We start from the raw sequence: 16139 nt of genomic DNA, 5'->3' as shown, positions 1-16139 counted from the left end.
ATTTATTTTTTTAAGATTTTATTTATTTATTTGACAGAGATAGAGACAGCCAGCGAGAGAGGGAACACAAGCAGGGGGAGTGGGAGAGGAAGAAGCAGGCTCCTAGCGGAGGAGCCTGATGTGGGGCTCGATCCGAGAACGCCGGGATCACGCTCTGAGCCGAAGGCAGACGTTTAACCGCTGTGCCACCCAGGCGCCCCAACAAAGGGCTCGAACTCACAACCATGAGATCAAGATGTGAGCTGAGATCAAGAGTAGGATGCTCAACTGATTGAGCCACCCAGGCACCCCTCATCAAAATTGTTTCTTGCCGGGAGTGTCAAGAAAGTAATTAATATGGCATATTGTGAGGTAGCGAGTAAATCTTTAATACAGTTGATACAAGGTTTCATTTGGTAGGTCTAAGACCTGACCTTATAGCTATGAAATTCCAAGTTTGTGCTTGAATACATGCGTGAAAGAATAAGAATGAATTGACCAATAGGATGTACCATTTTAATTTTTATTAATGAAACAGAAAACCAAGCTCAGAGTTTGGTTTGTTCTTGCATCTAGTTTGACCGTATACTGGAGAAAGGATTCTTTATAAGACAACTTAGATGAACACTGTCAATACATCAGTTCCATCAAGAGCTACAGACTGGAATATCTAAAATTAGGTAAATGAAATTATAAAAGAGAGCAAATTAAATATTAGAAACTGTAGAACTCTCTCCCTCAAAAATCAGGGTCCTTTTTTAATAGTCTTGAAGGTAGCTCATTCACACTCATAAAAAATTAATCAAGATCAGTTGTATTGCACAGCCCCCAAAGGCAAAAACTGAGGGAACTCATGGGTAATTTTTACAGTTTCACTGTAAAGTTCAAGAGCAAGAGGATGGCTGGTTATCTTCTTTTTAAACTGGACATAAGACACACACATGATAGTTGCTTTGGCTGTTAGTCTTCCAACTAATTCCATGTTCCCAGAGATTTCTTCATCATGGGGCTCTGTCAATCAGTGGTACTATTTTTTTCCAGTGGATGAATCTTTTCCAAACTCCCAGCAAGACAAACGTGCCAGTTGATGAACTGAGCTAGAATGCTGGCATTGATGCATTGATCCACCATGATTGTGGTACAAGCTGTAGCTGGTTTGAGTAGGGTTTTAAAAATATTATATTTGTGCTAGAAAGTTTAGTAGACGCTATCTAAACGATTTCTATTAGTATTTTTTTGTGCTTATCACCAGGCCATTTATATCCTAATTATTATTTTGCTTGATATCTTAGTTGCCTGTGATTTTTTTTTTTCAGGAAGAGTGCATGTGCATTAAAATCCAAATGTTTCTTTCTTTTTATTTGTCTTTGACTGAAGACAGATTAGTCCTACATTGCTTCTGGTCTAAAATTTATGTGGCATTACATTTCTTTTTGTACTGCTCTTGATCATCTGATTCTTGGTGTAGAATGCTCTTCACAGATCTTAAGTTTGAAGCCTCACTAACTAGATTTATATTACTGTTGAGTAATTTAGGTGCCTGATGGAGAGTTGAGGGGAGTGGGACCATGACCAGACTTAACTCTTCATCTCTATAATATTTCCCAATTTTTTTTTCCTTTTAACTAAAGATATTGTGCCAGAGGCTGAGTTCTTTACCTAATTTTTTCTTCATCTCTGAACAGTTGTGGTTCGCTCCCTCCTAATGCTGTGGCAGCAGTTTGTCTAAGGGAGAGACCTATTAACTCATTCACTTGTTCTTTGGAATGGCTCACACATCTTTGCACCCTCTGGGACACAGCTTCTGGAAGCTGTTGGTTAACTGGAACAGAAGGGCTCGAGAGAGGGATTGTTTTTATTTCTCCAACAAGCTGCCTGGAAAATTATAACTTATTTCCGAAAACATTGAACAACTTTATCAGGAAGGATAGATGTGAATTAATCCCTTAATGACTACAGTTTGGTCCTATCACGTATATAGCAGAATTTTCTCCATTTTTGACATGAGGATGGGAACTATTTTTTAGAAATGATGCAGATATCCCCATTTTTTAAAAAAGATTTTATTTATTTATTTGAGAGCGTAAGAGAGAGCATGAGCAGGGGGAGGGGCAGAGGGAGAAGCAGACTCCCTGCTGAGCAGGGAGCCCAGCTTGACTGGGGATCATGACCTGAGGTGAAGGCAGACACTTCACTGCCTCAGCCACCCAGGTGCCCCAGATGTCCCTTAAATATCCCAGATATTTAAAAGAGTTCCTTTTAAAATCATTTACTTGTTTTTTAGGGGGCATAGGGAGATGGTGGGTAAGTGTGGACATTGTTGTTCATGTAGCCAGGTCTCCTAGAAAGCACTTCCTTTTGTTTTATGGTGAATGGTAGGAGTGGCAGGGAGCTTGCCAGTATTTTTTTTTTTCATATGTAAGACTTTATTTTTTTAGGGCAATACAGTATTAGGTTCACAGCAAAATTGAGAGAAAGGTACAGAGAGTTCTGATACACCCCCTGTGCCCACACGTGCATAATCTCCCCTATTAGGAACCTCTCCCCACCAGAGTGGTACATTTGTTACAGTTGATGAAGCAAACTGACACATTATAATCACTCAAAGTCCATAATTTACATTAGAGTTCACTCTCGGTGTTGTTCATTCTATGGGTTTGGACAAATGTATAATGACATGTATCCAGCATAACCGTATCATAACAGAGCTTTTCACTGCCTTAAAAATCCTCTGTGCTCCAATTCTTCATCCCTTCCTCAGAAACCCCTGGCAATCTTTCCACTGTCTCTGTATTTTTTCATTTTCCAGAATGTCATGTAGTTGGAATCATACAGTATTTAGCGTTTATGGGTTGGGCTTATTTCACTAATTTGCATTTAAGGTTCCTCTATTTATTTTCGGGCTTGATAGCTCATTTCTTTGTAGTGCCGAATAATATTCCACTTGGATGTACCACAGTTTATTTTTTCCAACATAATGAAGGACATCTTGGTTGCTTCCAAGTTTTGGCAATTATGAAAAAAGCTGCGATATATTCATGTGCAGGTTTTTGAGTGGGCATTAGTTTCAGCTTTCTAGGATAAATACCAAGAAGCACAATTTCTGGACCATATGGTAAGAGTATGTTTAGTTTTGTAAGAGACTGCCAGACTGTCTTCCAGAGTAGCTGTACCATTTTGCATTTCCACCAGCAATGAATGAGAGTTCCTTTTGCTTCACATCCTTGTCAGTGTTTGGTGTTATTAGTATTTTGGATTTGGTAAATCTAATAGGTGTGTAGTGCTATCTTGTTTGAGTTTGCATTTCCTTGATGACATATGATGTGTGGAGCATCTTTTCATACTGCTGTATGAGTATCTTCTTTGGGGAGGTATCTGTTAAGGTCTTTGGCCCATTTTTTAATCAGGTTGTTTATTTTCTTATTGCTGAGTTTCAAGAGTTCTTTACATATTTTGGATAACATTGCTTTATCAGATGTATCTTTCCAGATATTTTCTCTTAGTCTGTGACTTATCTTCTTATTCTTTTGATAGAATCTTTCACAGAGCAGGATTTTAGTTTCAATGAAGTCTGGCTTATCAGTTATTTCTTTGATGGATTGTACCTTTGAATTTGTATCTGAAAAGTCGTTGCCATATTGTCAAGGTCATCTAGATTTTCTCCTGTATTATCTTGTAGAAGTTTTATAGTTTTGCATGTTACACTTAGGTCTGTGATCTATTTTGAGTTAATTTTTGTGAAGCGTGTGAAGTCTGTGTCCAATTCTTTTTTTTGCCTGTGGGTATTCAGTTGTTCCAGCACCACTTGTTGAAAAGACAGTTTTTGTTCCATTTTATTGCCTTTCCTCCTTTTTCAAAGACTAATTGTCTATGTTTATATGGACGACTGTACTCTCTATTTTGTTCCATTGATCTATTTGTCTAACCTTTTGTCAATACTTTTTTTCTTCATTATGGTAGCTTTATAGTAGGTATTGAAGTCAGATAATGTCAGTCCTCCAACTTCATTCTTCTCTTTCTCTTTCAATATCATATTGCTTATTCTGGGTCTTTTGCCTCTCCACATAAGCTTTAAAGTCGGTTTGTCAGTAGCCACAAAATAACTTGCTGGGATTTTGCCTGGGATTACATTGAATCTATAGATGAAGTTGGGAAGTACAGACATTTTAACAATATTGAGTCATCCTATCCATAAACATGGAATATTTCTCCATTTATGTAGTTATTTGATTTTATTCATCAGAATTTTTTAGTTTTCTTCATATAGATTTTGAACATATTTTGTTAAATTTATTTCATTTTTGGGGGTGCTAATGTAAATGTTATTACATTTTTCATTTCTACTTGTTCACTGTTGGTATATAGGAAAATGATAGACTTTTGCATATTAACCTTGTATTCTACTACCTTGCTTTAACTGCTTATTAGTTTCAGGACAAATCGATTCTTTTGATTTCTCTACATAGATGATCATATCATCTGTGAATAAAGACAGTTTCACTTTTTCCTTCCAAATCTATATGTCTTTTATTTCATTTTCTTGTTTTACTGCATTAGCTAGGACTTGCAGTACGATGTTGAAAAGGAGTGGTGAGAGGGGACATCCTTGCCTTCTTCCTGCTCTTAGTGGTAAAGTTCCTAGTTTCTCACCATTAGGAATGACATTAGGGGCGTCTGGGTGGCTCAGTCAGTTAAGTGTCCAACTCTTGATTTCAGCTCAGGTCATGATCTTAGGGTCGAGATGGAGCAAGCCCCTAGTTGGGTTCTGCTCTCAGGGGGAACTGCTTCTCTTTCTCTCTCTCTGCCCCTCCCCCCGTGCACTTGCACAGTCTCTCTCTCTCCCTCTCAAGATAAATAAAATCTTTAAAGAAAGAATGACATTAGCTATAGGTTTTCTGTAGATATTCTTTATCAAGTTGAGGGAGTTGCCCTTCTATTCCTACTTTACTGATAGTTTTTTTTGTGTTAGATTTTGTGAAATATTTTTTCTGCATCTTTTGATACAACTGTGATTTTTCTTTTTTAGTTTGTTGTTGTGATGGATTACATTAATTGATTTTTGAATGTTGAACCAGCCTTGCATACTTGGGATAAATCCCACTTGGTCATGTTGTGTAATTCTTTTTATACATTGTTGGGTTGGATTTGTTAATATTTTGTTGAGGATTTTTGCTTCTATGTTCATGAGAGATATCGGTCAGTAGTTTCCTTATCCTGTAATGTCTTTGTCTGGTTTTGGTATTTGGGTAATGCTTGTCTCATAGAATAAAGTAGGAAGTGTTCCCTCTGCTTCTATCCTCTGAAAGAGAGTATAGAGAATTGGTGTAATTTCTTCCTTAAATATTTGATAGAATTCACCAGTGAATGCATCTGAGCCTGGTACTTTCTGTTTTGGAAGGTCATTAATTATTATTTTTTTGGAAGGTTATTATTTTTTTCAATTTCTTTAATAGAGACAGGCCTATTCAAATTATTTCTTCTTGTGTCAGTTTCAGAAGATTGTATCTTTCAAGGAATTGCTTCATTTCATCTAGATTATCAAATTTATGGACATAGAGTTGTTCATAGTATTCCCTTATTTTATTTACATATAGATATATATATTTACTTATTTATTTATTTTTAAAAGATTTTATTTATTTATTTGACAGAGAGAGAACAAGCAGGGAGAGTGGCAGGCAGAGGGAGAGGGAGAAGCAGGCTTCCTGCTGATCAGGGAGCCTGACACCAGGCTTGATTCCAGGATCCTGGGATCATGACCTGAGCGAAAGGCAGGCACTTCACCGACTGAGCCACCTAGACGTCCCTTTATTATCCTTTCAATGTCCATTAGGGAGACTTTGTGGGGATCTATAGTGATGTCCCCTCTTTCATTCTGATATTAATAATTTGTGTCCTCTTTCTTTTTTCTTAGTTAGCCTGAGTGTAGGCTTATCAATTTTATTGATCTTTTCAAAGAATGAGCTTTTGATTTTAATGATTTTCTTTATTGATTTTCTGTCTTCAGTTTCTGCTCTAATTCTTGTTATTTCTTTTCCTCTGTTTACTTTGGATTTAATTTTCTATTCTTTTTCTAGTTTCCTAAAGTGGTAACTTAGATTATTGGTTTTAGAGTTTTTTTAAATAATATGTACATTCAGTACCATAAATTTCCTTCTAGGCACTGCTTTTGTTACATCCCACAAATTTTGGTAAATCTTGTTTCATTTCAATTTAGTTAAAAATATTTACAGATTTCTCTTGAGATTTCTTCTTTGACCCATGTATTATTTAGGAGTGAGTTGTTCAATCTCCGTATATTTTGGGATTTTACAGTTATCTTTCTGTTAGATTTCTAGTTTAATTCAATTGTGGACTGAGAGCAGACATTGTATGACTTTTTGTTTTTTGAGTTTGTTAAGGTGTTTTATGGCCCAGGATGTAGTCTTGGGAAAAATGTGTATTCTGGTGTTATTGGATGAAGTAGTCTGCAGATGTCATTTAGACGCAGTTGATTGATGGTGTTGTTGAATTCCACTCCATCACTGATTTTCTGCCTGGTGATGTTCAGTCTTTGTTGTCTTTGCTTTTTAGTTTTGGAGGTTTCTATTGAGATATCCTCAAGCTCGGTGATTCTTTCCATGTCCAGTCTACTAGTAAGCCCATCAAAGGTATTCTTCATTTCTGTTACAGTTTTTTTTAATATCTATCAGTGCTTTTTGGTTCTTTCTCAGGATTTCCATCTCTCTGTTTACATTGCGCATCTGTTCTTGCATGCTGTCTACTTTATCTATTAGAGCCTTTAGCAAATTAATCCTAGTTCTTTCAAATTTCCAGTCTGATAATTCCAGCATTCGTGACTTGTCTGGCTCTGATGCTCACTCTGTCCCTTCAAATTATGTTTTTTGCCTTTTGGTTTGCGTTATAAGTTTTTCCTGATAGCTGGACGTAATGTATTGGGTAAAGGAACTGCTATAAACAGGCCTTTAGTAATGTGGTGCTGTCAGGGAGGTCAGGTGTTCTATAGTACAGCTCAGTCTTGTTAAGAACACAGTGCCCTGGAGTGTTTCAATATGGTTCCTTTTTCCTCCCCCTGCTGGAAGCATGAGGGGATTTTTATTTGATATTCTGTGAAAACCTGGTCAAGCTCCTGGAGGTAAAACAAGAAAGTGCTCCACCCCCATGACTGGGTCTCCCTGAAGTTTTTAACTCTCAGATTGTCCACACTGAGATTGTCCACACTGAGCCTCCAGCAATTTGTCAGTTACGATTGAGGTTTTCCTACTCTGGCACTGGTTCCATGGCAGTTTCTCCTCCTGAGTGTCTGCTCCGGTAATCCGTGAGTCTTTGGTTTTGCCATCTGTCAATCTTGAGGGCAGTGGTTTGCCCCTACCTCCATTAGGGATCCACGAAGAGTTGTTGATTTTTCAGTCTGTTCAGCTTTTTACTTATCAGGGTGGAGTGGTGACTTCCAAGCTCCTAACATGTGAACTAGAAGGTGAAAGTCCAACCCAGCTGTTTTTTAAGTTCCAGTATTACCTTCTTATTTTCATGTAGTTTCAGACTTACAGTTGTAATTTCAACCTTGGCAGTTCTTCCATCTTTCCTTTTATTCATGACTTTGACATTTTTAATGAATACAAGTCAGTTATTTTATAGAATGTCCCTCAGTTTGGGTTGTCTGATGTTTCCTCATGATTAGATTCTGGTTGTACATTTTTGGCAGGAATATCACTGAAACGATGTTGTGTTCTTTTCCATGCATCATATCAGGAGATAAATGGTATCAGTAGGCTTTCATTACTTGGTTTAGGTGGTGTCTAACACATAGAGGTACTATTTTTCTGTTTTTTGGAAGAGATACATGAATACTGGGCAATTATTTGTCCCCATCAAACTTTCTTGTGTTAGCAACAATTGATGATTCTTACTTGAATTAGTTACGACTCTCAGTGGTTTCCAAATGATGACTTTCTAATTCTGTCGTCATTCCCCATACATTTATTAGTTTGCATTTTGCTGTAAGGCAGAAATTTTCCTTTTGCTTATTTATATCACTATGGATTCATGGATTCCTATTTTATTCTATGGGTTCTCATCTGTTACTATTGTTGTTTATTTATTTATTGAGGGGGGGGAACACAAGTGAGTGGGGGGAGGGGCAGAAGGAGAGGGACAGAGAATCTCAAGCAGACTCCACACAGTGCGGCTGAGCCCAGGGCCAGGCTCAGTCTCCCGATCCTGAGATCATGACCTGAGATGAATCAAGAGCCAGTTGTTTAATTGAATGAACCACCCAGGTGCCCCATATAGTTATCTATTTGATGCCTTAATTGCCCCATATATGGATGAAAGGAGCTCCTTCAATCTGACTTCTTTGTCTAGTATCATCTTTTTATTTTTAATTTTCACTTATCAATACATATTCTTCTTGGTTTTTGAAGTAATACTTCTTTTAGGCAATTTAGTAAAATAAAGTCAGAAAGAAAGATATAAAAATACCTGTGTTCTATTATCGCCTATGTATTGACATATTTTCTTTCAGCCTTTGCTTTCATTGCACTTTTTTTAACAATTAAATATCTATATTTTTAAGTTTTTATTTAAATTCTAGTTAGTTAACATACAGTGTGATATTAGTGTCAGCAGTAGAACTTAGTGATTCATCACTTACATATAACACCCAGCGCTCACCATAGCAACTGCCCTCCTTAATACCCATCACCCATTTAGCTCATCTCCCTCCAGCCACCTCACCTCCAGCAACCCTCAGTTTGTTCTCTATAGATAAGAGCCTGTTTTATGGTTTGCCTCTCTCTTTTTCCGCCTATATTCATCTGTTTTGTTTCATAAATTCTGCATATGAATGAAATTATGTGGTATTTGTCTTTCTCTGACTGACTTATTTTGCTTAGCATAATAAACTGGCTCCATCCACATCATTGCAAATGGCAAGATTTCATTCTTTTTGATGACTGAGTAATATATATATACACACAGTGGAATATTACTCATTGCACTTTTATTTTATTTTATTTTATTTATTTAATTAATTAATTTTTTATTATGATATGTTTAGATTTTAAGCTAAAGACCGTAGAGATACAGAAGGACACTATATTATTCTTAAAGGATGTATCCAACAAGAGGATCTAACAATTATAAATATCTATGCCCCCAACAGGGGAGCAGCCAACTACATAAGCCAACTGTTAACCAGAATAAAGAGACATATAGATAATAATATGTTAATATTAGGGGTCCTCAACACTCCACTCTCAGCAATAGACAGTTCATCTAAGCAGAAAATCAACGAAGAAACAAGAGGTTTGAATGACACACTGGACCAGATGGACCTCATAGATATATATACAACACTCTACCCTAAAACAACAGAATACTCATTCTTTTCAAACGCATATGGCACTTTCTCCAGAATAGACCATATACTGGGTCACAAAACAGATCTCAACTGATACCAAAAGATTGAGATGATTCCCTGCATATTCTCAGACCACAATGCTTTGAAACTGGAACTCAATCACAAGAAAAAATTTGGAAGAAACTCAAACACTTGGAAACTAAGGACCATCCTGCTTAGAATGTTTGGGTAAACCAGGAAATTAAGAACTTAAGCAATTTATGGAAAACAATGAGAATGAAAACATATCGGTCCAAAACCTATGAGACACTGCAAAGGTGGTCCTAAGGAGGAAATACATAGCCATCCAAGCCTCACTCAAAAGAAGAGAAAAATCTAAAATGCAGTCCTTATACTCACACCTTAAACAGCTGGAGATGGAACAAAAGAACAGGCCTAAGCCATGCATGAAAGGGCAACTGATTAAGATTAGAGCAGAGATCAATGAATTAGAAACCAGAACTACAGTAGAGCAGATCAACAAAACTAGAAGCTGGTTCTTTGAAAGAATTAATAAGATCGATAAGCCACTGGCCAGACTTATTCAAAAGAAAAGAGAAAGGACCCAAATTAATAAAATTATGAATGAAAGGGGAGAGATCATTGCACTTTTAAATGTAGTAGAGATAGAACTAAAGACAGAGATTTCCATCTCAGTTTTGTTTTTTTAACTTGTCATTGAATTATAAGCATTTCCTGAGCTACAAAGAACTCTTTCAAAACAGTATGTCTCATAACTGATTATTCCTGTGACCCAGATGTACCAGTGCTGCCCTGATGCCTACCTGTTGCCTCTGCTTTTGGATGGCATGCTCCTTCTCCCTCTGAAAGAAAACTCCAGGTCCCTCTCTCTTCCCCTCTTCCACATCCAGTTTTTTTTTTTTCTTTTATTTTCCAGCGCCCTCCTTGTCCATTCTCTTATAGAGCATTTGAGGAGCCAGCAAAAGGTCAGAGTGGCAGAAGCACAGAGAGCGGAGAGGAGAGTGACCCCAAATATGAGGTAGAGTGCGGTCCTCTTGCTGGGGATAGAGCAGTCGGTGGTGGGGTGGGGGCAGAGATAAACAATAACTAGATGAAAAATCAGTAGATAATCACACCAGGAGGTGAAAAATGCTATGAAGAAAAATGAAGGGGAGTAGGATGGAGAGAATATTGAGGGTGGGTAACCGCTATTTTATTTTTTAATTTTAAGTTAATTTAATTTTAAATATTTTATTTATTTGAGAGAGAGAGAGCATGAGTGGGGGGAGGGACAGAGGGAGAAGGAGAGAGAGAGAAGCAGACTCCCCGCTGAGCATAGAGCCCAGTGCAGGGCTGGATCCCAGGACCCTGAGACCATGAGCTGGGCTGAAGTTGGAAGCTTAACTGACTGAGCCACCCAGGTGCCCTGGTAGCTGCTATTTTATTTTATTTTTTTTTTTAAAGATTTTATTTATTTATTTGACAGAGACAGAGACAGAGACAGCCAGCGAGAGAGGGAACACAAGCAGGTGGAGTGGGAGAGGAAGAAGCAGGCTCACAGCGGAGGAGCCTGATGTGGGGCTCGATCCCATAACGCCGGGATCACGCCCTGAGCCGAAGGCAGACGCTTAACCGCTGTGCCACCCAGGCGCCCCGGTAGCTGCTATTTTAGATAGGCAGGCAGGGAAGACATCTCTGGTAAGGTGATATTTGAGCAGAGACCTGGTGTTTTATAGAAGAGAAAGCTCAGAGAGGTAAAGCAACCTTCCTAAGGTTGTAAGGAAAATGTGGTATTAAATCTGTGGGGTTTTTTTTAAAAGATTTTATTCTTTTAAGTAATCTCTACACCAACGTGGGGCTCAAACTCAAGACCCTGAACTTAAGAGTCACGTGCTCTTCTGACTGAGCCAGCCAGTCACCCTTAAATTTGTTTCTTTGATTCAAAAGCCCACTATAAAGGGTACTTCCCTCTGTAGGGACTATACCTCAGTGTTTCCAGAAACCCTTTGAGTGCGATTCCCAATTATAAGCTTGGCTATTTCGACCCTTATCCCTTGCACCAAAACATTTCTAAGAGGTAAAACTTACGTAAGAGATTTTGTGTGCTTTGAATTTCAGTGGTGGTAGGAACAGAAAAGTTTGCTTTATGTATGTGCTGAGGTTGTTTTGGAAGTCATTTCTTAACTCTGAAATCTAAATCTAGGTTTTGGTGTCTTTAAGGTCTACTCAGGAAGGTGAGTACCCCCTAGAAAAAGCTGGAGCTGCTCCAGAGAGTCTGCCTGGAATGAAGACAGAGGCCCAGGTTTCAAAATCTTCACTGACAAAAGCCTTACCTCCTGAGATAGAGCTTTCTGAGGCTTTACCCAGAAGCCAGACTTGGGAAGATAAGAGAATAGCTAATTGGCCTCCGATGGTCTGGGTTTCAAAATCTGAGGATTTGAAGACCCGGATGGCGAAGGCTCTGGCCTGGGAGATTCAGGCTGGTGAGGCCCAGCGCAGAGCCAGCCAATGCAGGCCAGTTGATGTACTGGAGGTGGAGGCTACCGAAGCGCTGAACCAGAAACCCTTACCTGAGAAGGTGCAAGTGGCAGAGAAGGAAAAGAGTGAGGTCTTCTTTACCCGTCCATGCTAGTCCAATAAGGTTGAGTACATCCTGACTCAGGTGGGCTACTCCATGAAGATAAGCAGTATGTGGCGGTTTTTCCTCCTTTGGCTTCACAATGGAGGTTGTAAGTCTGGGGACCAAGAAGCATGGATCCACAGGGGGCTTTAAACTCCAAGGTCTCTGGGATCTGTAGAGGCTGGAAGCTTGGTACTATGAGAATAGGAGTCAGGTGCCTGAACACCTAGAATCATAAGAGGGATAGAGGTACAGGGTATCAGAATGGATGGTGGGGTTGGAGGCTGGGGTTGGGAGTAACGGGGTGGAAACTAAGCATCTGGGTCTTCCAGGACCTGGGGATCCAAGGGACACCTGGGAGTATGAGGGATGTGGAAACAGTTGATCCCTGATGCCAGTGGCCCTGAGGGAGGTCACTGGTGGGGAATGTATTTTCCCAGACCCCCAAGGAAGTCCAGGCACTGAAACGCCAGGTGGTTCTCAGAGCCCCTCCTGACTCCCTGCACAGGCAGTTTTCTCATCATCTACATCCTCATGCTGTTCTTGGTTGGGGTTCCTCTTTTATTCCTGGAGATGGCAGCTGGTCAGAGGATGCGTCAGGGCAGCATTGGTGTATGGAAGGTCATCAGCCCCTGGATTGGTGGTGTGGGGTATACCAGCTTCATGGTAAGGAGTCCTGGCCTGCCCAGGCCTACTCTTTATGCCCCATTCCCACCCCAACCCTTGTCCTGGGATGGGTCCCATGACTTCACTTCCACGGGTCCAGTCCCTTCAAGTCCTCCCCAGTCCTCTGTCAGACCCCTCTTTTTGCCTGTCCTCATCCTTCCTCCCCAGCCACCTCCCCCTTGGCCCCCAGGTATGCTTCCTCACCGGCTTGTACTTGAATGTGGTCAATGCCTGGACCCTCTTCTACTTGGGCCAGTCCTTCCACTTTCCAGTTCCATGGGAAAAATGTCCCTTATTGGAGAACTCCAGTGACTTTGGTGAGGAGGAAGTGAAAGAGGAGAAGGGGAAAACAGCTGGAGGGGTATTTGGAAGAAGAGAAAGGAGTGAAGAGGGATAAAGAAGAGGAAAATAGTAGAAAAAAGAAGAAAAGGGAGGGGGAAGGAGTAGCGGGAAATGGGGGAAGGGCTAAAGAGGAGGGGAGGGGTCACCCTGTCTAGCAGGCATGTCCAAAGCCAGGTCCCCCCAGATCCCGAATGTGCACGGACGTCACCCTCCATGTACTTCTGGTACCGGGTGACCTTGAAGGCCTCAGACAGAATTGAGGATGGTGGGTCACCAGTCTTCAGTCTGAACCTGCCCTTATTGGTGTCTTGGTGTCTTGTTGGTGCTTTCATGATTAATGGGCTCAAGTCTACTGGGAAGGTAAGCCACCATTGACATTCTCAGATGCCTTAGACCTCATCCAGCATTGTTCTCACTGATCTAATGTCTCATTCCTTCTGGTCTTTGGCTCCCACTAGCCTTTGACCTTTGCTGAAAACTGTCTTCTAACTCCTTATTTCTGACTCAGCACTTTAACAATTTTTTAAATTTATTTATTTTAGAGAGAGAGAAAGAAAGAGAGCACACAAGTGGGGGGAGGGAAATGGAGAGAGAGAATCCTTAGACTCCCTGCTGAGGGCCGAGCTATACGTGGGGCTTGATCCCAGCACCCCGAGATCATGACCTAAGCCGAAACCAAGAGTCAGACGCTTAACTGCTTAACTGACTGAGCCACCCAGGCACCCCCTGACTCAGCACTTTTGATCCCTGCTGACCGTTGGTGGACCCCCCACTGGTACATGGTTGCTGATATGCCCCATTCTCAATTCAGGTAATGTGTGTCCTGGTGCCAGCCCCCTATTTCATCATCCTCTGTTTGCTCTTCCGGAGTCTACTGCTGGAAGGGGCAGCGTTTGGCTTTCAGCATTTGTTGCTTGCCAAGGTAAAGTAAATCTCCCTCATTTCCCCACCAGGCCTTGCAAGACACCCACTGTCTATTGTTAGGGCATCCTTTCCGCATTGTTTACCCGCGTCCTTCCCCCCATTTCTGTTAAGATTTTCCTCTCCTTCTTTGACATTTCTCCTTATACTGTCGTCTTCTTTTTAGATATCGGCTATGTACAACATGAATGTATGGTGTCAAGCAGGAAATCAAGTCTTGTTTGCCTTGGGTCTGGGCTTTGGCCCTGTTGTCTCCTTATCTTCGCACATGTACCCATCTACCAACTGTCTCAGTGATGCCTTTGTTGTGGCTCTGGTCAACCTGTTCACCATGCTGCTGGTCACATCTTTTTCCTTCTGTGTCCTGGGCTTCTGGGCTACAATCATCACGCACCACTGCAATGAGAAGTAAGGCCAGCCCCTTAGGGAGGGTCCCAGCCCCAGGGAACTACAAAACCCAGAGACCCTAACTTTCAAGGTGCTGCAAAGACTTCTTTTCACACCTGGCAACCTCAGGTGCACTTGCAAGCCTCTACTCTCCCCTGGAGCAAAAAACAGAGACAATAGAATCCCTGTCATATATTTTCTTGCTCTGAGCCGTTTCTGGCCCGAGAAATCTTCAAACTCAGAGATTGCTACTGTCCACTTCAGAGTGCCATCACAGAGATAGGTTAAAAGTGGCAAACATTCAAGATCTGGAGAACTTTTATACTTCCTGAATGCCCTCACTTGTAACTTTCAACTCCTAAATTTAGAGATTTCTGTCAATCCATTATACTTAAATCCCAAAGGGACCCTCAGAACTAGAATCTTTATTGTCTGCTCACCCTTGGTTTTCATTCTTTAGGCACTAATTTCAAAAACACCCATTGGACATTTAGAAAGTACTCTTTGTGTACCACAGAGATGTGGACAGGTAAATCAGACCATAGTTCCTGCCTTCACTGAGTTTTCAGTTTTTGTGGGAAGAGGTGGGGGAAATTACATAATTGGACAGTTGTAAACTCATGATAACTAATAGCAGGGATGATAGGGAAGACAGAAGACAGAGCCATTAATTCTGATTGGGCCAGTGAGAGACTCCCAGAGGAGGCACACCTAAACTGAATTTGTCCCTGGTAATCCTAACCCGTGCAGATAACCACCATTTCCTTCTAGAATAAACCTGGGCATATACACGTGCATATGTGTGAGAGTTCTCTAGGGTATATACTCAGGAATGGGATTGCTGGGTAAGGGGTACACACCTAAAGTTTTACTGTATATTGTCTCATTACCAAAGTGGTTTATGATGTGTGAGAATTCCATGTATTCTACTTTCTGCACATTTGATTAGACTTGCTCAAACTTTAAAATTTTTGCCAGTCTGGTGGGAGTATAATGGCATTTTTTATCGTTTAAAAACATTTTATTATGACACATAAATATAGAAACACACATAAAACCAAAAGTGCAGTATAAATAACTATAAAACAAACACCACCCATGTTAAGGGCTAGAATGACCCTAGAAACTCTCAATGTATCTCTAATTATAACCTCTTTCCTCCTAGCTACTATCCTAGCTTTTATGATAATTACTTGTTTTTCTATATATTTTATTATCTGTGGATGCATACTAAGCAATTAGCTTTTTAAAAACATTTTTAAAAGAAGATTTTATTTATTTATTTGAGAGAGAGACAGAGATAGCTACAGAGAACACGAGCCAGGGAGGAGAGGGAGAAGCAGGCTCCCCACTGCAGGGATCCCAGGACCCTCGGATCATGACCTGAGCTGAAGGCAGACGCTTAGCCGACTGAGCCACCCAGGTGTCCCTCTAAGCAATATAGTTTAATTTTTACACTTATACAAAGCAATGTAGTTGTTTTGTTTTGTTTTGTTTTTAAGTAGGCTCCATGCCCAACATGGGGCTTGAATTCACGACCCTGAGATTGAATGTTGCAGGCTCTACTGACTGAGCCAGCCAGGTGCCCCTACAATATAGCTTTTTTTTTTTTTTAAAGTTTTATTTGTTTAAGTAATCTCTACACCCAATGTGGGGCTCAAACTCAAGACCCTGAGATCAAGAGTCACATGCTCTTCCGACAGATTCAGCCAGGTGCCCCTATAAAACAGTATAGTTCAGTGTGTCCATTTATGTGGTTTAATTTGTTCGTTTATATGTACATTCTCTTGGTATTCTTTTGTGTTTTTCTTCTTTCATTCAATGAATGTTTGTAAAATTCATCCATATTATGTGTAGCTGTAG

General features: G+C 40.3%; 1 protein-coding gene across 1 annotated transcript in view; it reads left to right on the top strand.

The window, feature by feature from the left end:
• Positions 1–16139, top strand: part of LOC113243307 (orphan sodium- and chloride-dependent neurotransmitter transporter NTT5) — a 63140-nt gene that overhangs the window by 39527 nt on the left and 7474 nt on the right. The window contains 7 exon segments of the mRNA XM_048223843.2: positions 10278–10379; positions 11561–12069; positions 12469–12626; positions 12817–12943; positions 13153–13328; positions 13780–13890; positions 14056–14297. Of these exon segments, the coding sequence (XP_048079800.1) occupies positions 10278–10379; positions 11561–12069; positions 12469–12626; positions 12817–12943; positions 13153–13328; positions 13780–13890; positions 14056–14297 (1425 nt within the window).

The sequence above is a fragment of the Ursus arctos genome, unplaced genomic scaffold (assembly GCF_023065955.2).
Source record: "Ursus arctos isolate Adak ecotype North America unplaced genomic scaffold, UrsArc2.0 scaffold_19, whole genome shotgun sequence".
Taxonomy (NCBI): Eukaryota; Metazoa; Chordata; class Mammalia; order Carnivora; family Ursidae; genus Ursus; species Ursus arctos.
This window is presented reverse-complemented; position numbering and strand designations above follow the sequence as displayed.